This window comes from Lethenteron reissneri, chromosome 60, assembly GCF_015708825.2.
Source record: "Lethenteron reissneri isolate LAM-NWPU_2019-01 chromosome 60, ASM1570882v1, whole genome shotgun sequence".
NCBI classification, from domain to species: Eukaryota; Metazoa; Chordata; class Hyperoartia; order Petromyzontiformes; family Petromyzontidae; genus Lethenteron; species Lethenteron reissneri.
The window spans coordinates 4639271-4663172 of NC_083838.1; the positions used below are offsets into that span (position 1 = coordinate 4639271).

At 52.2% G+C, this 23902-nt stretch overlaps 3 protein-coding genes across 7 annotated transcripts in view; 2 read left to right on the forward strand and 1 right to left on the reverse strand.

Moving 5' to 3' along the window:
• Positions 1–12705, forward strand: NOL7 (nucleolar protein 7). 3 transcript variants are annotated; one of them, XR_009757003.1, is made up of 9 exons: positions 1–279; positions 1466–1526; positions 2807–2862; positions 4917–4951; positions 6540–6642; positions 7967–8088; positions 9304–9384; positions 10915–11055; positions 11197–12705. XR_009757003.1 is itself a non-coding variant. In XM_061576235.1 (8 exons), the coding sequence occupies exons 1-8, from the start codon at positions 23–25 to the stop codon at positions 10968–10970; spliced, it is 771 nt and encodes a 256-aa protein (XP_061432219.1). In that variant the 5' UTR covers positions 1–22; the 3' UTR covers positions 10971–12705. The 3 variants fall into 3 exon arrangements, 1 of the variants encoding a protein (XP_061432219.1); XR_009757004.1 differs by having other exon boundaries at positions 11613–12705; XM_061576235.1 differs by having other exon boundaries at positions 10915–12705.
• ALKBH4 (alkB homolog 4, lysine demethylase) overlaps positions 1–23902 on the forward strand; it is a 104875-nt gene that overhangs the window by 28246 nt on the left and 52727 nt on the right. The window lies entirely within an intron of this gene.
• Positions 12211–23902, reverse strand: part of LOC133358003 (ADP-ribosylation factor 2) — a 14329-nt gene continuing 2637 nt past the window's right edge. For both annotated transcript variants that reach the window (XM_061576269.1, XM_061576270.1), the window contains exons 2-5: positions 20528–20682; positions 19192–19302; positions 18130–18254; positions 12211–17110 (exon numbers count right to left, since the gene is read on the reverse strand). In XM_061576269.1, the coding sequence (XP_061432253.1) occupies positions 16949–17110; positions 18130–18254; positions 19192–19302; positions 20528–20682 (553 nt within the window). In that variant the 3' untranslated portion in view covers positions 12211–16948. The remainder of the gene's footprint in view (positions 17111–18129; positions 18255–19191; positions 19303–20527; positions 20683–23902) is intronic.

The window sequence follows — 23902 nt, forward strand, 5'->3', positions numbered from 1 at the left end:
CCCCCACCGCTCAACATCCATCATGGCGGCGCGCAGGAGGCAACACGTGTCCGTCGCCGCGAGTGCGATGAACGCGGCCTCGGTCTCGTCTCCCCCGGCTCCCCTGGCTCCCTCGGCTCCCCCGGCTCCCCTGACGACTCCCCGGGCTCTGAGAGGAGACGACGATGATGATGATGAGGAGGAGGACGATGAAGGGGACGCCCCCGAGGAGATTTCCCAAGGAGTGGCTCGCGACCGGGCGATGCGCAGCCTCAAGGAGGCGGAGGATTCCAGGAAGAAGTGAGTTGGTTCACCTCGTGCGCGCCGTCTCGCCCCTAGGTCGGCTCGGCATTGAATGATTGTAGTGAGCCGGCGTGGGGCGTGTGGTTGCCTCGGCCTTCATAGGTGCTACTCGCTAACAGCACTTGCCCCTATAGTCTGTTGAGGCTATACGGGGAATCTTTGTCTTTTTCCATTCTGTAAATTTACCTCGTCCCCCAGGTCGACTCCGCCTTAAACATTTAGTTTCATTCGGCTCTCGATGCGCGCTGAGCAGCAGGGAATGTGCGAACAATACAGCGTCCTCGTCGTGGGTGTCTCACGCCTAGGTCTACTCAGACTGAAATTCTGACCTCATGGTGCGACCCGGCATGAAGTCCGTATTTGTAACTAACTGACCGCGGTGCCCCGATTGGACATTCGTGGCAAAGAGCTTCATGGCTCATCGGATTCCCCCAGAATTAATAATGATTCTGACGGTATCGCCTGCTTGTCGGGATGTACCCGGCCGGGTACCCGTACCCGGCCGGGTACGGGTACCCGGTTGCGACCTCTGGTACTGCACCTGATACGGTATGTACACAAAGCTGACCCATCCCTTCGCTTGCCGTGGGCAGCCTTCACAGGTGTTGTACTGCACTGGTACCTCATTTGCCAGTAAAAAATATGAATTGTTTTTTTTTTACCCTTTTATCTGGCAACAAAACTGACACCTTTTTTTCAACTTCACGGACAGTGCATACATTATCAGAGTTGTGTTTTTTGTTTGCATTATGACTGCAGGTATTGTGGCCTATGCAAACATGACTCCTCGTAAAAAAGGTGTCAGTTTTGTTGCCAGATAGAAGGGTAAAAAAACAATTATATTTTTTACTGGCAAAGGAGGTTCCAATGGTGTAAATGCTTACCCCGAGCTCTCATACTGTGATGGTGCATTGTCTTGGAGTTATGCGCCTTTTGGCGTCATCTGGTCCAACACCATGTGAGACTAGGCTCTAAGGAAAGCTGTCTCGGGTGTGGACCAATCAACTTCAAGGACAGTGCATACATGATCAGAGTTGTGTTTTTTTTTGCATTATGACTGCAGGCATTGTGGTCTATGCAAACACGACTCCTCGTAAAAAAAAGTCAGTTTGTTGCCAGATAAAAGGGTAAAAAAACACAATTCACAGGTGTTGTACTGCTCGCTGTTTGTGTTGTCCGCCAGGGAGAAGGCCGATGTGAAAGAGAAGAGGCGGCACAAACATGAACTCTACAAAGAGCAGAAGGTCGGTGTCACGACGACGGGCAACTCCTCGTGACGGCTACAGACGTGGTCACGTTTGGTGTTTAAGAGGAAGCCAGTTGGGTCGAACAAGTTAACATGCAACATTAGCACTCACCACCACTACACTCACCACCACTACACTCACCACTAGCACACTCACCACTAGCACACTCACCACTAGCACACTCACCACTAGTACACTCACCACCACTACACTCACCACTAGTACACTCACCACTAGCACACTCACCACTAGCACACTCACCACTAGTACACTCACCACCACTACACTCACCACTAGTACACTCACCACTAGCACACTCACCACTCGCACACTCACCACCACTACACTCACCACTAGTACACTCACCACTAGTACACTCACCACTAGCACACTCACCACTAGTACACTCACCACTAGTACACTCACCACTAGCACACTCACCACTAGCACACTCACCACCACTACACTCACCACTAGTACACTCACCACTAGTACACTCACTAGTACACTCACCACCACTACACTCACCACTAGTACACTCACCACTAGCACACTCACCACTAGTACACTCACCACCACTACACTCACCACCAGTACACTCACCACTAGTACACTCACCACTAGTACACTCACCACTAGCACACTCACCACCACTACACTCACCACTAGTACACTCACCACTACACTCACCACTAGCACACTCACCACTAGTAAGAGTATTTGGCTGCTTTAAATGTACACGCGATAAGCCACTTCATTGAGCTATCATTTGTGGCCAGGTCGCTTCTTCAAAAGATCTATATAGCTCAGTGGGCCTTAGCTGATAAAATAAAATAAAAGTTTTAATAAATCTTGATTTAAAGCTTTCGTGACTGCAGGGATTCATATTCTTGGTTCTTTCAGTAAAGTCACGTAGAAGGGAAATAATAAAATAATATTTATGTATTGTTTTATATACATTTTTATTGTTTTATATCAATATTATTTTATTATTTCCCTTCTACGTGACTTTACCGAAAGAACCGAGAATAAAAAAGTTTAATAGTTTAGTTTAATAGATGTCAATTACGATGATCCATGAAGGCGAGCAGGTGAAGGCTGTTCTGCACACAGTAGGATGCATGACTTAACACGCGTGTGCATATTAACACGCGTGTGCGTGTTAACACGCGTGTGCGTGTTAACACGCGTGTGCGTGTGAATCAGATGTCACAAATTGATGCGTAATTTTTTAGGAGCTGCCGTTGTGAAAATGTTCTGCGCGTGTGTCCAAGCAGAAAAGAAAGATGCTGTCTGAAGATATTCTGAAGGCGGTGGACGAGGCAAAAAGCAGGTGAGTGTGTGAGAGTGTGTTTATGTGAGAGTGTGAGAGTGTGTGTGTGAGAGTATGTGTGTGAGCAGCCACAGAGGGGAGCGGTGGCGCAGTGGTTAGCGCGCTGCACTACGGACCTGGCGACCCGGGTTCGATTCCCGCTCACGGCAAACACCAGTGACGATTATCTGAACCGGTCCTGGGCCTCCCCTAGGTCGACTCAGCCTCAAATGAGTACCTGGTGCGGTGTGTAAACATCGCCACTAGGGAGACAAAGGCGGTCCGGCGTCGTGCTGGCCACCCACCCCCTCGTGTACCGTTCCGGCCTTCATAGGTACTCGCTAACAGCACTTGCCCCTACAGTCTGTTAAGGCTATATGGGGTATCTTTATATTTGTTAGTGCAATGGGAGGCTGATCGATGCCCGGGTGTGGTCAAGGAATGGCTCCCTATTGGTCAACCATGTTATGTATGCTGATGACCTGGTAATTGCGGCTCACTCAGAGGAGGAGTTGGAGGCGCTGCTGCTGAAACTGGAGTGTGCCACTAAGAGGTGGGGCCTTACCATCAGCCCCACTAAAACTAAGCACCTGCCTGGGTATTTTGTACCATCGGGCAACAACTCCCAATCGGTAATGGGGCAGTTGTGGAGAGAGTGGAGAGTTTTCCATACCTGGGCAATGTCCTCATGACCAGCTCCGGTTTAACAGCAGAGGTCTCACTCCGAATCGGTCGAGTGGCATTATCTTTTCATCGGCTGCGTAACGCTGTGTGGAAGCTACCTGGTCTATCACTCCGCATAAAGCTTCAGGTCTTCTCGGCCACGGTCATTCCCTCCCTTCTCTACGCTTGCGAAACGTGGACACCCCTAATGGAACATCTTTGCCGGTTAGAAACATTTAGGTTGACCTGCTTACGATCCATCCTGGGTTTAACCAGGCTGGATTGTGTGAGGAGCTCACAAATCCTTGAAAGATGTGGACAAAGTCCCATCGGTGAGCTCTGGCAAGCAAGGCTGCGTTGGCTGGGTCATGTAGCCCGCATGCCCAGCCACCACATGCCTAAACAGCTTTTGTTCGGCTGGATCGAGGGGGCTAAACGGGCGCGGCACGGGCTAGAGAAGAGATGGAGTGATGTGGTACAGGAGGACGTGGAGCTGAGTGGACTTGCCGATGACTGGTACCAGCGGTGTCAAGATCGGCCTCTGTGGAGGAGGCTCGTGAAGGACGCTGCTGGGCAGTTGGAGGCAGTCGCCCTCCAATAACAACGGAGGGTGGAGGAGCGACACTCACAACAACGAGCGGAGCGCCGGGTGGCTAAAGCACAGCAAGTTGGCACAGTAGGGGGCACAGGTGGTGCATCAGCCAGTCATCTCAGTCAGTCGACCTGTGGCATCTGGGTCTGCCCCGTGACCTGCCAGCGAGCGTTCGACATTTCACGTAGCCTCAAGGTGCACATAGCCAGGCACAAGCGTCGTGGTGACATCACCGCCACTTAGTGGCGAATGGCGGTTGTTGTTGTTGTGAGTGCGCGGTAGCTAGGAGACGTTAACACCATCGGCTGGTCTATTTGAAGTATGCGTATTGATATCATGGTGGTTGGGTGGATTTCTTTTTCTCTCCGGGCCCTCCGGTTTTTCCCTCCACATTTAGAATCAACGTCACGCGTTTAGAGTCTTTGGCTGCTATTAATGTTCACATGATGATGATGACGAGCCACTTCGTTGAGCTATAATATTGGTAGGAACCTCCTGGTTACACCAGCCCACAGGAGATTATTGTGTCTGTCGTGCAGGCTGGGTGGGGAGGGTGGGGAGGGGCTGGGTGGGGAGTCTCAAGACACTTTTTTTCCCCAAGAGGGTCCTGCTGCGTTGAGATATGGGGCCAATTCCGTTGGTTGAGAGTTTGGCTTCGCGTGGGAGGAAACCGTGAGAACTCGGAGAAAACCCAGCGACGGCGGTGGTCGCCGCCTCTCCTCTGCCACTTGCACCGTCTAGACAACAACGTCTTAGTTGAAAGAGCGCGTGGGTGTGGCGTGTAAGTGACGATTTCTCTCTGCTCTCTTGTGTCTTGCAGGAAGGCTGCAGGTCCCACCAAGGCAAAGCTGAGCGGTAACCGCGTGTTCATTCTGCCTCTCCGGTGCACGTTCACGTTCACGGGATAAAGCCTCGCGATTAACGTTGACGGCCTCTTGCGTTCGTGTGAAGCTGGTTCACGTTGCCGTGTGGTTTATGGGTGGGGGGCGATGTCTGGGTTTAGCGGTGGAGTCGGCGATATCGGGACTCCTAAAGTCGAGACTGGTCACTTGAATGGTCGCAACGAAGCTGTTTGTGGGTTAGATCGCCGTGAGAGTAAATGTGTCGTAACCCTCCACCACCCGACGCAGCCAGCAAGTTTCGTTACGTAACGTCAACAAAAGGTGCCATATAGTGTATAGTGTAGTGTATAGTGTAGTGTATAGTGTAGTGTATAGTAGTGTAGTGTATAGTAGTGTAGTGTATAGTAGTGTAGTGTATAGCAGTGTAGTGTATAGTAGTGTAGTGTATAGTAGTGTAGTGTATAGTATATTGTATAGTAGTGTAGTGTATAGTATATTGTATAGTAGTGTAGTGTATAGTAGTGTATTGTATAGTAGTGTAGTGTATAGTGTATTGTATAGTAGTGTAGTGTATAGTGTATTGTGTAGTGCAGTGTATAGTAGTGTATTGTATAGTGGTGCAGTGTATAGTAGTGTAGTGTATAGTAGTGTAGTGTATAATAGTGTGTAGTGTAGTGTATAGTAGTGTAGTGTATAGCAGTGTAGTGTATAGTAGTGTAGTGTATAGCAGTGTAGTGTATAGTAGTGTAGTGTATAGCAGTGTAGTGTATAGTAGTGTAGTGTATAGTAGTGTAGTGTATAGCAGTGTAGTGTATAGCAGTGTAGTGTATAGTAGTGTAGTGTATAGCAGTGTAGTGTATAGTAGTGTAGTGTATAGTAGTGTAGTGTATAGCAGTGTAGTGTATAGCAGTGTAGTGTATAGTAGTGTAGTGTATAGCAGTGTAGTGTATAGTAGTGTAGTGTATAGTAGTGTAGTGTATAGCAGTGTAGTGTATAGTAGTGTAGTGTATAGTAGTGTAGTGTATAGTAGTGTAGTGTATAGTAGTGTAGTGTATAGTAAAGTCACGTAGAAGGGAAGTAATAAATTATTATTATTAATAATATTATTACTTCCCTTCTACGTGACTTCACCGAAAGAACCAAGAAGATGAATCCCTGCAGTCACGAAAGCTTTAAATCGAAATTTAGTGTATAGTAGTGAAGTGTATAGTGTAGTGTATAGTAGTGTAGTGGATAGTGTCGTGTATAGTGTAGTGTATAGTGTCGTATATAGTGTAGTGTATACTGTAGTGGATAGTGTAGTGTATACTGTAGTGGATAGTGTATAGTATAGTGTAGTAGTGTATAGTGTCGTGTATAATGTGTAGTGTATGGTGTATAGTATAGTGTTTTAGTGTGTAGTGTACAGTGTCGTGTATAGTGTAGTCTACTATTTAAGCACCACCGGTGTGTTGGAGAGTAAATCCACAACACGTACTATTTGAGCAGCACGATGTTATCCGTGCGCGTCGGCTACGCGAGCCCTCCGCCGCTCGCTGCGCCACGAACGCCGACGTCGCAGTCGCGCCGTGTGATTGGACTCGCTCCGCCGGCGTGAGCAGGTCACCACGACAACGATGACGACGACGATGACGAGGAGCAGGAGAGCGGGAAGGAGGAGGAGGAGAGCGCCCCGGCGGTGGAGAACAGGAAAAAACCCAAGCGGTGAGTTGGCTACGCCCACGGCTGGCGAGAGTCGCGTGGTGGGGGGCGGGGACGTTCCCACGTGGAGATGGACCCACCTCGGGTGTTTGAAATGTCACGGCGGCGGGAGAGCGCACGGCACGCGGTCGGGAGGGGCTGCGAGTCGAAACTACTACCCCCCGCCCCAAGCAGAGGTCGCAACCGGATACCCGATACCCGTACCCTACCCGATACCCGTACCCTACCCGATACCCATACCCTACCCGATACCCGTACCCTACCCGATACCCGTACCCTACCCGATACCCGGCTACCCGTACCCGATACCCCTACCTGATACCCGTACCCTACCCGATACCCGTACCCTACCCGATACCCGTACCCTACCCGATACCCGTACCCTACCCGATACCCGTACCCTACCCGATACCCGTACCCTACCCGATACCCGGCTACCCGTACCCGATACCCCTACCTGATACCCGTACCCTACCCGATACCCATACCCTACCCGATACCCGTACCCTACCCGATACCCGTACCCTACCCGATACCCGTACCCTACCCGATACCCGGCTACCCGTACCCGATACCCCTACCTGATACCCGTACCCTACCCGATACCCATACCCTACCCGATACCCGTACCCTACCCGATACCCGTACCCTACCCGATACCCATACCCTACCCGATACCCGGCTACCCGTACCCGATACCCCTACCTGATACCCGTACCCTACCCGATACCCATACCCTACCCGATACCCGTACCCTACCCGATACCCGTACCCTACCCGATACCCATACCCTACCCGATACCCGTACCCTACCCGATACCCGTACCCTACCCGATACCCGTACCCTACCCGATACCCGGCTACCCGTACCCGATACCCGTACCCTACCCGATACCCGTACCCTACCTGATACCCGGCTACCCGTACCCAGCCGGGTACAGGGTACCCATTTGCGACCCTGGTGCGGCCGGGTACGGGTAGACCGTGAGTCACTGGTGAGTAACTGTAGTGCAGCGGTTAGCGCTACGCCACTCTACAAACCCGGCGACTCCAGTTCGATTCCCACTCACGGCCACCAACACCAGTGACGATTATCCGAAGCGGTTCCTGGGCCTCCTCTAGGTCGACTCGGCCTCAAATGAGTACCTTGTGCGATGTGTAAACCATCGCCACTAGGAAGACAAAGGCGGCCAGGAGCAGTGCTGGCAACCCACCCCCTCGTGCGCCGCGCCGGCCTTCGTAGGTGCTGCTACTCGCTGACACGCACTTGCCCCAAAAGACTGTTGAGGCTACACGGGGGACCTTTGTCTTTGTGTGCGGTGGTCAGCGGCTCGAGCTGCTACCGAGTGGTGCGCCTGCGGGACGAGGGGCTGGGAGCGCAGAAGCGCGAGGAGGCGCAGAGCTTCCTGCAGCAGCGCCTCTATGGGCAGGGCCGCCAGCGGGTCTCCGGTAAGAATGGGCACGCACGGGCACGCACAGACGACACGCACGGATACGCACAGACGACACGCACAGACACGTACAGACGATACGAACGGACACGTACAGATGATACGCACGGATACGTACAGACGACACGCACGGACACGTACAGACACGTACAGACGATACGAACGGACACGTACAGATGATACGCACGGATACGTACAGACGACACGCACAGACACGTACAGACGATACGAACGGACACGTACAGACGACACGCACGGATACGTACAGACGATACGCACAGACACGCACAGACGATACGCACGGACACGTACAGACGATACGAACGGACACGTACAGACGATACGCACAGACGCACAGACGATACGCACAGACACGTACAGACGATACGCACGGACACGTACAGACGATACGAAAGGATACGTACAGACGATACGCACAGACACGTACAGACGACACGCACAGACACGTACAGACGATATGAACGGACACGTACAGACGATACGAACGGATACGTACAGACGATACGCACAGACACGCACAGACGATACGCACGGACACGTACAGACGATACGAACGGATACGTACAGACGATACGCACAGACACGTGCAGACGACACGCACAGACACGTACAGACGATATGAACGGACACGTACAGACGACACGCACAGACACGTACAGACGACACGCACAGACACGTACAGACGATATGAACGGATACATACAGACGATACGCACGGATACGTACAGACGATACGGATACGTACAGACGATACGCACAGACACGCACAGACGATACGCACAGACACGTTCAGACGATACGCACAGACACGTACAGACGATATGAATGGATACGTACAGACGACACGCACAGACACGTACAGACGATATGAACGGATACATACAGACGATACGCACGGATACGTACAGACGATACGGATACGTACAGACGATACGCACAGACACGCACAGACGATACGCACAGACACGTTCAGACGATACGCACAGACACGTACAGACGATATGAACGGATACGTACAGACGACACGCACAGACACGCACAGACGATACGCACAGACACGCACGGACGACATGCAGGTCGGGGGGGTCTTGGGGGGGGAGGGGGGTCGAGGGGGGCGCTGGGGGGGGATCTGGCTGCGTGTGCCCCCCTCCCGCGTTGAGGCTCCGTGTGGTTGTTCTCGCCGCCTCTGCAGCGAACGAGTTCTTCTCGCTGCGGAACAAGACGGGCGCCTGCAAGAAGCCGGCGTTGCAGTTTGTCAAGGACGGCGGCGCAGGTGACACGTGGCGGCGGTCTCCGCCGACGGGCACTCACTCTCACACTCTCAGACTCGCACACACACACTCACGCTCACACACACACACATTCACGCTCACACACTTTCAGACTCACACCCACACACTCTCACACTCTCAGACACACACACACACACTCACTCACACTCTCAGACTCGCACACACACACACTCACACACACACACTCACACACTTTCAGACTCACACCCACACACTCTCACACTCTCAGACACACACACCCACACACTCTCACACTCTCAGACTCGCACACACACACTCACGCTCACACACACACTCACACACACACTCACGCTCACACACTTTCAGACTCACACACACCCTCACTCACACTCTCAAGACTCGCACACACACTCACTCACACTCTCAGACTCGCACACACACACACTCACGCTCACACACACACTCACGCTCACACACTTTCAGACTCACACCCACACACTCTCACACTCTCAGACTCGCACACACACTCACGCTCACACACACTTACGCTCACACACACACACTTTCAGACTCACACACACACTCTCACACTCTCAGACTCACACACACTCACTAACACACACACACTCACGCTCACACACACTCACGCTCACACACTTTCAGACTCACACCCACACACTCTCAGACTCACACACACTCACTAACACACACACGCTCACACACACTTTCAGACTCACACCCACACACTCTCACACTCTCAGACTCACATACTCACTCACACTCTCCGACTTGCACACACACACACTCACGCTCGTGCACCTCCGATGCGCAACTCCATCTATCCAGGGGCGGATTATATGTATACTCTATATATATAATATATACATTATAAATATTGTAATTTTATATAAATAATATTTATGTATATATTATGTAGATTATATATGTACATTATATATACAACATAAATTGTATTTACATAATGTATAGATTATATATTATATAAAAACAATTTATATTATATATAATATATTTTGATTTAAAGCTTTCGTGACCGCAGGGATTCATATTCTTGGTTCTTTCGGTAAAGTCACGTAGAACGGAAATAATAAAATAATAAAATATATAAACCAATTAAATTATCACGACGTTTCGACTGCAACACAAGCAATCACCAACAGTCTGGAACGCCATCATCCCTCTGCACATTCGCAGAGAGACTTAGAAACTCACCTCTACAACCACGTGCTTTCGAGCGACTCTGAGCTTGGCTCTGCGCCTCTTGAGTTGCGGCCGTTACGTCCGCAAATTTGCGCGCGTTACAAATTGCATTATTATTATATTCTTAGGTTTTTTTTTACTCTGTCTTATCGACAGACCTGTTCTTCACCTGAGGACGGCTGCTTGCGTTGTGGCCGAAACGTCGTGAGAATTATTTTATTATGTTTTATTTTTATTATTTTATTACTTCCCTTCTACGTGACTTTACCGAAGGAACCAAGAAGATACATCGTGTGATTTTAACCAAAGCTTTTCACTTTACCCCACAGGCATGAATAAAAAAGATAGAAAGAAGAGGAAACGGGAGCAGGCGAAGATGGCGTAATCGTATATTGCGCCTTGCATTAAACCCATAGCAAATGTTTATATTGAGACTGGGCTTCAGGAGAGACCGGGTCTCAGGGTCAGAAGTCTCGGTTGAGACTCGGCTCCAGGAGACCGGGTCTCAGGGTTGGAGTCTTGGTTGAGACTCGGCTCCAGGAGACCCGAGTCTCAGGGTCGGAGTCTCGGTTGAGACTCGGCTCCAGGAGACCCGAGTCTCAGGGTCGGAGTCTCGGTTGAGACTCGGCTCCAGGAGACCGGGTCTCAGGGTCGGAGTCTCGGTTGAGACTCGGCTCCAGGAGACCCGAGTCTCAGGGTCGGAGTCTCGGTTGAGACTCGGCTCCAGGAGACCGGGTCTCAGGGTTGGAGTCTTGGTTGAGACTCGGCTCCAGGAGACCGGGTCTCAGGGTCGGAGTCTCGGTTGAGACTCGGCTCCAGGAGACCCGAGTCTCAGGGTCGGAGTCTCGGTTGAGACTCGGCTCCAGGAGACCGGGTCTCAGGGTCGGAGTCTCGGTTGAGACTCGGCTCCAGGAGACCGGGTCTCAGGGTCGGAGTCTCGGTTGAGACTCGGCTCCAGGAAACCAGGTCTCGGGGTTGGAGTTTTGTTTGAGACTCGGCTCCAGGAGACAGGGTCTCAGGGTCAGAGTCTCGGTTGAGACTCGGCTCCAAGAGACCGGGTCTCAGGGTCAGAGTTTTCGATTGAGACTCGGCTAGGTAAAGTTTGTACAGTCATTGTTGCTCATCGTTGTGATAAAAATAAAGTAACTTTTCTTAAAACCTGTTGTTTTTTTGGGGGGGGGGGAGTGGGTTACGGAGCCACGCACCGTTATCCTCTGTAAAAGCGTAACGCGCTTGAATCGACAGTTGAGGTGGTTCCGAGTCGATTGTGGGCTGCTCCAGATGCCAGTCGTAAAACCCAGAGCGCCTCAACGGGCACAGAAGCTGCGGATCGATTCCTTGAAGCCGCCACCGACTTACGCAGAGGAGCCGTGCACGGCACAGCGAGCGGCGAGGACACTCACCCCCACTGCGAATATTTGGCAGCTGCTACAAATGTGATGATATTAAGCCACTTTGTGAGCTCTCGTCTGCGATAGCCAGGTCGCATCTGACAGAGCTACGTCGCTTTGGGGGGGAGGGGGGGCACAGCGTTAAAACCCAAAGATTTACGGGAAAGCGGTGGCGCCCAAAACGATTTGAACGAGCTTTAAAAATGACGAGTAAAAAAAAATAACTCGGGCCCGTTTTCAAAGAGATGTAATTTTATGTATTAATATTACAGCATTACACCATGTAATTACATTTAAACCACTATATAAAGTCATCATCGGGCCGCGTGGAATATGAGAAATGTATTCAAACTGGGAGCGTAACAGCCGAAGGACGACAACCGAGGAGGCGCGCGTTGAACTACGGATCGATTTCCTCGGCAACAACGGAGTTGGATGCAACAGCAATAACAACAGGCTAAATAATTTACCTACGTGAGCACCGTCCGTTAGCGCAACACACCGCATTGAGCCCGCAAACATGATTACTTTGAGAGACTTATGCGTATGAGAACATGGGGGTGTGTGGTGGGGGGGCAGGCATAAGGAGTGGCATCTTCCTAAACGAAACGCTTAACAAGAACGGCGACTCTTAATATGCCGGGAGTAAATAGGTGAATAGTTTACTTCTGCAGATATTTCTTTTAAAATCTTTATCCTGTTCCGATAATAAAGACACTGTTTAACGTATCAACATTCTTTTACTTTTTGTCGTTGTTTTCAAGCCAACACTTTTACACGCACATGTATACAAAAGAAATCGATCAAGCGTTTGCTCCCCAAAGTGCCACTCTGCGTCGTCCTATCCGCTGTTGGAAGCCCAAGTCTGATTTTAAACCTGGGCAGCGCTTGAATGGGTGACCCCCTCCATCACCAAGGGTCTCGGACTGCCAAGGGGTCGCATGCACAGGGGTGGTCCAGATGTCTCGTGACACCCCCCCCCCCACAAACATTTTTTTCCCCTTCCCTTTGCATATTCATAAACCTTTAAAAATATTACGTTTTGGATAATTTAATGGGGGGGTTGGGGGGCACCAGGGGGTCACCGCTCTGTACGTGGAACTTCTTTCGCACCAGCGTAGGTCGCCAACCGTGTTAATTGGTGGTGCGGGGGAGGGGAGGGATGACCAACTCAGAGAGCAGTGCCGAGTGGAGCACCACCCCCCCCCCCCTCGCGTTGCCCCCTTTCCGATTCCTCCCTCAACACCCGGCACATCTCACGGGCAGACACATTTCGATGGCGCTCAAATATCGTAAAACAACAACAAAAACATGGTAACTCTAAGGCATTTTTTTTTCTATAATGACGATGACATCAAAGTGTCCCCAGCCTGCTCCTCTTTACACGACGACTTACACCCGACCCCCGTGAATTTTATAACCTCAAACAAAATCCCATTTTCGTTATTGTTAAATGACAGAAAACTTTTTTTTTTTGCAAAACCCAATAAAAGAAAAAACGCCAGTCGGCTTTTTTTCACAAAAACGCAAAACCGCTGTCACCACCACCACTCCCCTGCCCGCCCCGTTTAGTCCGCACACAACCCATCACTAATCACTCATCCTTCACGGAGCGATGGAATCGGATCTCGGAAAGGATCGTCGCGAGACGGTGAAGACACAGCGACGGGTGAGGCCTTCAACCCAGCAGTGGTTGGATCATGGCAGGCGACGATCTTGTCGGTGACAATCTCGGGTGGGCAGGTGCGGGGTGGGGGGCAGAGGTCGCAAACGGGTAGCCGTACCTGGCCGGGTACGGGTTGCCGGGTATCGGGTAGGGTACGGGTATCGGGTACCCGGTTGCGACCTCTGGGGGGGGGGGGGGCAGCCCCACGTGCCGTTACGATGAGAGCACGACCCCCGGAAGTCCGACACGGCCGTCACGACAAACGCCTGAAGCCACGTCGGCGTGCGCGCGCGTTTCCAACCGCGTAATGCGTAAATGACACCCCCCCCCCCGCCCCACAATAAACACAAAAATATAAGCGCTAACTTGACTTACGTGTTAGTTCATAAATACACCACGGGTAGTTGGGATGATGCCGCGGTATTTTTCGGCGAAAACGAATAGCGTTAAAATCGAATGTGCAACGAACACGCCGCAATTCTTTAACCACTGCATAGCATCTGTGGGAGTGAGTGTCTGGTAGAGGGGGAGATGGCTGTAGTCATTTCCTGTAAAAAACCGGAATCGCCGAGCGACATTGAGAATCCCTTTTTGTTTTTAATAACTGCACGAGAGCTGACCGAGACTCGTCATCAACATCATCCGTAACAAGAGATTTTTTGGGTCAGACCGCGTCAAAATGTGTCGTTAAACCCGCCGCCACCACCCAACACAGCACATTTGTAAAGTTCGTCACCCGTGTGTCGGAGAGAAAATTCACAACATGTACAATCTGCGTAAGACGTTTCGCCAGTAATTACAATCGGCATCATCAGACGACAGCGAGATTTAAAGACATTTATATTTACGCGATCCAACCCAAAAAAACCTGTACTATGGATATTGGCCACGATTGCCTACGTGTTAAAACTGCTCATCATCATCATCCCCCAACGAGCTCCACCGGACAATCTCAGCGAAGAACCAAGGTCCTTTCACTTTACTCTCGAATCGATATTCTCTCCAAAATGTCGCATCGGGAGATGTTAAACACAACGGCCACGTTGGAGGCTTCGTCACATCCGAGCCCACATGCTCCGTATTCTATGGCGGCTGTAACGGGGTTCGAACCGAGGGCTTGTTGCTATCCAGCACAGTGGCGAGTAGGTTTCACCACGAGGTCAGCTCAGCCCGTGATCGAAACCTTGAGCAGGACTGAGAGTAGTGATGGGGCTGAGTGGGGGCACTGGTGGGCATGTGATGGAGGCTGTGACAAGGCCTGTGACAGGGCATGAGATGAGGCTACGATCAGCCCCTGATAAGACTGCGATGGAAACTCCCTCTGCACCAACGTCAGCAGGGAACCACGTGACTGCCCTCGTGAGAGGCTAACGACGTCTGTGCGCGCACGTAAACACGTGCAACGTACACTTCCACGTACGTATGTACACGGGTGGGTGTCTGTGTTTCTACACACGCGTGGGCGTGCGCTGTATATGTAAACACGTGTGCAAACGTATGTACACCTGTGCGGACGTGCGAACGCACACGCATACAACAACAACGACAACAAAAAACCAGCCCCACGTGATTCGGAAATAATTGATGCTTACAGGACCGTATCCGGTGTCAACTGGAGCCTGAGAACTACATTTTAATTGCTCGAGTTGCTCAGCCGTCGCGTGTACGTTGCGCGAACGTTGCACGAACGTTGCACGAACGTTGCGCGAACGTTGTGCGAACGTTGTGCGAACGTTGTGCGTACGTTGTGCGTACGCGCTTGCTGAGCCTCGCAAGCTGTTGGTAGAATTTGCTGCTAGCGAGCACCTATACAGGGCCCGACACGGCACGCTATTTTCTTCGCAACAGTTTGTTTAGTATTAGTTTGCTGCCCTTCCCCCGCACGGTCGGCTACGTACGGTGCGAAAACACGTTCCTTTTCTGAGTGGGCAGGTATGAACTTGGTTGGACAGCGCATTCGTGCACGACAGAAAGCTCGCGGTCACGTGACGCACTTCAACCAATCCGGGAGCGTACTACATGTTTGGGAGGGGCTATGCACGACAGACAAATAATCCCTGGTGGGCAGTGTGGAACTGTTGTTTCTAGCTGTATAAGTTCAACGTAGATACGTACAATAGAGTGTTGTGGCCAGCTGCTTGAACACCCTTCACACCGTCTCTCCGCAGCGCTGATACAAGGTATTCATCTATGGCCGAATAACTTTTACGTGTGCACGTTGAACTTCTTTTCGCAACGCACGTAGCCAACCGTGCTAATCGAAGGCGCGGGGGAAGGACAACAAACTAAACTTTAGGGGAGCCCGAGACCAGGTTGACACAAAGTCCCTGCCTGCATCAAAGCCAGGGATGGAACCTCGGCCAACGTTGACTGTAGTGTCACGATCGACTTGTAGTGTTTAAAACCAGACACAAGTTTCCCGATAGATTTTGCCCACGCTTCCCGCCACCACCTTAATAGATGCTCGCTAACAACAGCGTTTGCCCCTGTGATCGATAAGGTTTCAACAGGATATCTACAACTCTCTCTCGCCCAAGTGTGAACGTGTGTGTGTGTGTTACTGCCTGTATGTATGTCTGTGTGCTCAGGGAAGCGGTCAGTGTAGTGGTTCGCGCGCCGTGCTATGATATCCGGCGACCCGCTCACGGCCAACACCAGTGGCGATTATCTGAACTGGTCCTGGGCCTCTTGTAGGTCAACTCAGCCTCACAATGAGTACCTGGTGCGGTGTGTAGTAAACATCGCTGCTGGGAAGACAAAGGCGGTCGGGCGTGGTGCTGGCCACCCACCCCCTCATGTGCCGTGCCGGCCTGCATAGGTGCTCACTAACAGCACTTGCCCCAACAGTCTCTTAAAGGCTACACGGGGGTTCTTTGCTTTGCGTCCGTATTGAAACGTGCTTTTGTGTACGTGCATGTGGGCACGTGGCCATGTGCGTGTATGTGGCTTACGACTTGCCCATGCCTGTGTCTGTACGAAGCCGTGCGTGCGTTTGTGCGTGCGTCTCTGTGTGTACGCGCGTGGGTCTGGTATAGGCCTCTACACGTGCGCGTGACCGGGTGAACACGCCCGAGCATTTGTCCAACGTGCACCTTGCCGGCCTTCGTAGGTGCTCGCTAACAACACTTGCCCCGACAGGTCTGTCGAGGCTATACGGGGGGAATCTTTGTGTCTGCGTGTGCGTGCGTTTGTCCTTGTGTCTCTGCACACGTCTGCCCTTGGCAATGTCTGTGTGTTTCTGCGCGTGCGTGCGTGCGCTTGTGTGCGAGCGTGTGTGCGTCATCTCTCCCCGCCTCCGACGGACGTTCACTTGTGGTTCTTGAGCTGGTTCGACAGCCAGTCGAGACCTTCGTAGAGGCCGTCCCCGCTGGTGGCGCACGTTGCCTGGATGTACCAGTTCCGCTGGCGCAGCGAGTGCAGGCCCAGCTTGTCCGTGATCTCGGCCGCGTTCATCGCGTTGGGCAGGTCCTGTGCGGCACCAGAGACGGAGAGATGCCACCGTATAAGCCTCTAACGGACCGTGGGTGCAAGTGCTGTTGGCGATCTCCCAATGCCAATACTCGCCATTCACCACCCAAGTGACGGTGGCACCTGTGCCAGGCCAGGTACATTTTGAGGCCACGTGAAGTGTCAAAGGTTCGCCAACAGGAGGTCACGGGATAGACCCAGGTGCCATGGGTTGACTGAGATGATGAACCAGCTGCGCCCCCTACTGGGCCAACTTGCTCTATTTTAGCCACGTGGCGGCTCCACTCATTGTTGTGAACACCAAATAAAGACAAAGATCCCCCGTATACCCTTAACAGACTGTAGGAGCAAAGTGCTGTTAACGAGCACCTATGAAGGCTGGCACGGTACACCAGGGGGTGCCTTTGTCTCCTCAGTGGCCATGTTTACACACTACAACAGGTACTCAATTGAGGATGAGTCGACCTAGGGGAGGCCCAGGATTGGTTCAGATAATCGTCAATGGTGTTGGCCGTGAGTGGGAATTGAACTCGGCTCGCTGGGTTCGTAGTGCAGCGCGCTAACCGCTAAACCACCGCTGCACGAGACAAAGACCCCCCATATAGCCTTAACAGACTTTAGGGGCAAGTGCTGTTAGCGAGCACCTATGAAGGCCGCAACGGTACACGAGGGGGCGGGTGGCCAGCACCACGCCCGACCGCCTTTGTCTCACTAGTGGTGATGTTTACACACCGCACCAGGTACTCATTTGTGGCTGAGTCGACCTAGGGGAAGCCCAGGATTGGTTCAGATAATCATCAATGGTGTTGGCCGTGAGTGGGAATTGAACTCGGCTCGCTGGGTTCGTAGTTCAGCGCACTAATAGCTACACCACCGCTGCACACACAACCGCCATTCGCCACTAAGTGGCGGTGACGTCACCACGACGCTTGTGCCAGGCCATGTGCACCTTGAGGCCACGTGAAGTGTCGCAAACACACACATACACAGGGACACACACGACAAACACACACACACACCTGCTTGTTAGCGAACACGAGCAGTACGGCGTTCCGGAGTTCGTCCTCCGCAAGCATCCGCATCAGCTCCTCCCTCGCCTCGTTCACTCGCTCGCGGTCGTTACTGTCCACCACGAATATCAGCCCTGGGCACACACGTGAACACACACGTGAACACACGTGAACACACACGTGAACACACACGTGCACACACACGTGAACACACACGTGAACACACACGTGAACACACACGTGAATACACGCCAACACGCACACACACGTGCGCACACGTGAACACACGCCAACACGTGCAGTTACTCCGCATAAGCGTGCACACCCACAAGCATGAGTAGACACACAAAGATCCTCGGAGTAGCCTGCACAAGCTGCCGAGGGAAAGTGCCGTTAGCGAGTACCCACGAAGGCCGGCACGGCTCACGAGGGGGCGGTGTGGTGCAGCACATCGCCCGACCGCCTTTGTCTCCCAATTGCTGATGTTTACACACCGCACTGGATACTCAATTAAGGCCGAGTCGACCTATGGGAGGCCGAGATTCGGTTCAATATTCATCACCGTATGTTGAATTTCTTTCGCACCGAAATCACCGATGCTAGCCGCGAGCGGGAATCGAACTCGGGACACCGGATTCGTAGCGACGTAAAAAATGTTTTTACTGAATAATGAAATACTTTTAATGTTCATTGCAGCCTCAACATTATTGAGGGATTGTTGTTATTGTCTTGCCGTGGCCTGGGGCTGTTTGTTGTAGTTTTGCTGCTTAGCTCAAGCTTGCACTTATTGTTGAAAAATCAGCAGGAATTGACGTACTTTTGCTATTCGTACTCATGTACTTTATTTATTTTTAGTGACTTGCTTACTTTGCATTCATATCGGGTTTTTTTTCTTCTTCTATTGTCGTTGCAACTTTCTGGCCCCGTGCCCCAACTGGACATCTGCGTGATGGAGACCTGCGTAGCTCGTCGGATCCCTCCAGCCCAAACAAAAGATTGTGATTGCGATCACGGTGACAACAACGACACGTCGCGAACGAGGGGAGGAGAGTCGTAGGACTTGGTCGAAACCTTGCGTGTTCTGGAAGTAGTGTCTCCACAGCGGACGGATCTTGTCCTGGCCGCCCACGTCCCACACTGTGAAGCTGATGTTCTTGTACTCCACAGTCTCCACGTTGAACCCTATACACGCGCACACACACAAAGACAGATCCCCCGTGTAGCCTTAGCAGACTGTTGGGGCAAGTGCTGTTAGCGAGCAGCACCTGTGAAGAACGGCACGGCCCACACCACGCCCGGCCCGCCTTTGTCTCCTCAGTGGCGAGGTTTACACATCACACCGGGTACTCATTTGAGGCCGGGTCGACCTGTGGGAGGCCGAGATTCGGTTCAATATTCATCACCGTATGTTGCATTTCTTTCGCACCGTACGTAGCCAACCGTGCTAAACGGAGGTGCGGGATATCACTGATGCTAGCCGCGAGCGGGAATCGAAGTCAGGATACCGGAATTTAACCAAATGAGAAGTCAATTAGGAGGGGAAATTATTACCTTTAAAATCCAGATCGAAGGGAGCATAGACACTCCCAGTTATACCCACATCGTCTTTAATAATGATAGCAATAGCCACTTAGTACATTCGCTATTTGCACCCCTGTTCAGTTATTTCACGGCAACGGTGCAATGTTGCTTTGTGCAATCCCAACGGAGGACTTTTCCAGTATGATATTTCGAACTTAGAAAACTTGGACCATGCTGTCGACACATACATGCCTACTGCTCGTTTTCGAATTACGTCAGGGGGTACCTCTAAGGTCCGCTGCGACACAGACAGCGCGTACGTCATGGTCAACAAGCGCACGAAGCGTGAGATAGCAACTTTCTGCCTGCACACACACACAACGGCCCACCGCTCATTTCGAGCGATCTCAGGGAAATCTCTCAGGTCCACTGCGAAGCAGATAGCGCGTACGTCACAGTCAAGGCACACACGCAGCAGTGGTAACCTTCTGAATATAGCAAGTTTGGACCATGCTGCCTGCACACACACACAACGTCCTACCGTCATTTCGAGCCATGTCAGGGAAATCTCTCAGGTCCGCTGGACGCGTACGTCACAGTCAACGCACGCACACACAGTGTGCAGTAGTAACATTCTGAATTCAGCAAACTTGGACCAGGCTGCCGACACACACACACAGAACGGCCTGCAGCTCGTTTTCGAACGACGTCAGGGGGTACCCCTCTAAGATCCGCTGCGACACAGACATGGTCAACGCGCGCACGCAGCGAGCGATAGTAACCAGGGCGGCCTGCCCCGGGGCGGGGGTTCAAGTCGCAAACTTCGGCTCCCGCAGTCACCGCACGCGTCGCCCGCCCGCCCGGCCACCCCTCGGCGCTCCGTTACCGATGGTGGGGATGGTGGTGACGATCTCGCCGAGCTTGAGCTTGTAGAGGATGGTCGTCTTGCCGGCGGCGTCGAGCCCCACCATGAGAATGCGCATCTCCTTCTTCCCCACGAGGGTATCGAAGAGTCGCGTGAAGAATCCCCCCATGGCGGCACTGGCGGGAGGGAAACGCAGTGGGAGATGGAACGGGGGACACGGGTGGACGGTGGGGGCGCAGAGGTCAGAACACAGAGCTGGCACCGCTAAGATCCAGGGATTAAATCCCAGCGAGTCGATGGTCATGGCGAGCTCGCGGTCGACTGGCGCAGAGACCTGTAGATGCAGAGAGAGGGGTGCCGCGGTGACGAGATGTTAACTACCTCGCCTGGTATGCAGGAGGTCGTGGGTTAGATCCCGACCCTGACGCCTGTATTATTTGGAGTTAGCGTGTCTGTTCTCCCCGCGATCGAGTGGATTCTTCTCCGGGTCCTCCGGTTTTTCGCTCCACATTTAGAATTATGCGTTTACAGTATTTCACTGCTATAGATTTCCACATATGGGCCGGGTTGCTTCTGATATAGAGCTATATAGCTCAGTCGGCCTTACCTGGTGAAATGTAAAAATTGTTGTATGTTTTAAGAACAGTTTAAGTGTGGGTATTCTTAGGATGATTTTACTGTGAGGTTATCTCATGTATGGAACTCGCTAAAATTTAGCTCTAACCCAGCATTTCTCAACATTCTGGATTAAAATATTTTTTATTAGAGCATTTAGGGTAAACAATTTGGGTCACGGTTTGGGTTTACGGTCTAGGGTCAGGAACAGCATTTAAGAGTTAGTGTCATGGATTTGCGACACGGATTGTGGTTATTGTTTATTGTTGAAGTCTTGGGTTCAGCTTGTGGGTCAGGTGCTGGGGTATTGGTTTACGATTAAAGCTTTTGGTTTATAATCAGGAATTACGATTAAAGGTTTATGGGGTAAATGTTTCGGGGTTACAGGGGTGAGGTTAGGGACAGTGGCTATGATGAGCGATTTTTGCCACGTTACTGGTTGAGGCAGTGGGTGAGTTGTCTCGGTCTCAGGTTAAACCTCTCCCCCCCCTCTGGCTATCCCTGACCCCCAACCCATCCCCGCAACCTCCCGCAACCCAGTTTCCATCCTCATTTGAGGAGTTAACTCCTCCCCTCTTCTCTTCCCCCCCCTCTCGCAAATCCTTTTTCTTTCCTTTCCAGGGATACCCGACAACTAATTTCTCCCACTCTCTCACCTCCACACTCAACCCCCGCCTCCCCCCTCTCTCGCCTCTCTCTTCCACTTTCCTACCAACCCCGTCCACTTTCTCAAGTTACGCAGAAGCAGAAGGTCGCAACTGGGTACCCGATACCCGTACCCTACCCGATACCCGGCTACCCATACCCGGCCGGGTACGGGTACCCATTTGCAACCCTGGTGCGGCCGGGTACGGGTAGGCCGTGAGTCACTGGTGAGTAACTGTTTGTCACTCATTTCTCAACGTCTTGTCTCTTCTCACAATTCAAGTTCCTAGAATCAACCCACCCACGCCTGCAACATGGCTTCATCCCAGAGGTCGCAATGAGGTACCCGATACCCGTACCCTACCCGTACCCGGCCAAGTAGGGTACGAGTACGGCCGGGTACGGGTACCCGTTTGCAACCCTGGTGCGGCCGGGTACGGGTAAGGAATCAAAACCCGTTTGCGACCTCTGCGCGGAAGCCCCCTTCTGTCAATCCACTGCTGGATGAGGACCCTGATGCGCCCACGCCTGTTATATACGAACCCCATAAATCGCGCAAATGTGTGTCGTTAAACCTGCCACCACCCGACACAGCCAATTAGTAAGGCTTGTCACGTCAATAAATTACTTCACCCACCCACAAACTTCCCCCACGCTGGTCAAAGTGTGAATCGATGTTCGGAGGCAGTCCAGAGCCATAGACTTGGGAGCGTATGAAGTGCAGGGGGGTAAGAATGGATCCATGAGAGTTTTTTGGGGGGTTAGAATCGCGTAAATATTAATGTGTCGTTAAACCCGCCACCACCAGACACAGCCAATTATCAATGGTCGTGTCGTGTAAACAGAACGTGGCCAATTCGTTACTAGTACAGCACCACCGGTGTGTGTTGGGAGAGTAAATCCACTACAACATTTACAATCTGAGTACTGTGACGTTTTGGAAGAATGGATGTTTATACCTACGTGACTTTACCGAAAGAACCAAAGCGTATGGATTCCTGCAGTTACGAAAGCTTGAACTCAAGAATGGATGTTTTGCTACACCGCCCTCTGCTGCCCACAACCAAAGCCCGTCCACGTCGTTCCACTCAAAGCGCCATCCACGGGGGCCTCGATTTCGGCTCCGTCTCCCGGGAGCACCACGAGATGGGGCGCATTCCGCGCGATTTAAACCATAGGCATGGAAAAATACGAATGTGTTTGTCCCTTTCTGAGGTGTTAAGATGTCCAAACACCAAAGAGACACCTTTTGCAAGGAACCAATTTCACGCATTAAGCACACACGGTTGTTGTGGTGAACGTGCAAACAAACACGTTCCGATAACAGATCAGAGCGCGCGTTTTAATATGTGGGCATTGTCTTTTAAACTGATTAGCCTCCGACAAAAGACAGTAGCAGCCTTCTTCACGGCCTCGTCTCACCACCAGCGTCAGACCAGAGAACAACCACAAAAGCGGTTACGTCTTCCCCGTCCCCCCTCCTCAACCACCCGCCCCCCGCTTTCCATCACTTTTCCCAGCAGGGCGTTCAGGCAAGTGGGTAGGATGCGGCCTTCCCCCCCCCCCCTCTCAACCACCCCCCTCCCCCCCGCTTTTCCATCACTTTTCCCAGCTGGGCACTCAGGCAAGTGGGTAGGATGCGGCCTCCCCCCCCCCTCCTCAACCACCCGCCCCCCGCTTTCCATCACTTTTCCCAGCAGGGCGTTCAGGCAAGTGGGTAGGATGCGGCCTCCTCCCCCCACCCCTCCTCAACCACCCCCCGCTTTTCCATCACTTTTCCCAGCTGGGCGTTCAGGCAAGTGGGTAGGATGCGGCCTCCCCCCCCCCCCCTCCTCAACCACCCCCCGCTTTTCCATCACTTTTCCCAGCAGGGCGCTCAGGCAAGTGGGTAGGATGCGGCCTTCCCCCCCTCCACCCCCCTTCCCCGCTTTACATTACTTTTCCCAGCAGGGCGCTCAAGCAAGTGGGTAGGATGCGGCCTCCCCCCCCCCCCCCCCCCTCCTCAACCACCCCCCGCTTTTCCATCACTTTTCCCAGCAGGGCGCTCAAGCAAGTGGGTAGGATGCGGCCTCCCCCCCCCCTCCTCAACCACCCCCCCGCTTTTCCATCACTTTTCCCAGCAGGGCACTCAGGCAA

What these genes read in the sequence shown, in the direction of transcription:
- NOL7 (XM_061576235.1), top strand. Translation starts at nt 23, where the DNA reads ATGGCGGCGCGCAGGAGGCAACACGTGTCCGTCGCCGCGAGTGCGATG. An exon ending in AACTCTACAAAGAGCAGAAG is followed by an intron (nt 1,527 to 2,806) that starts GTCGGTGTCACG and finishes GTGTCCAAGCAG; the next exon opens with AAAAGAAAGATGCTGTCTGA. An exon ending in CACCAAGGCAAAGCTGAGCG is followed by an intron (nt 4,952 to 6,539) that starts GTAACCGCGTGT and finishes CGGCGTGAGCAG; the next exon opens with GTCACCACGACAACGATGAC.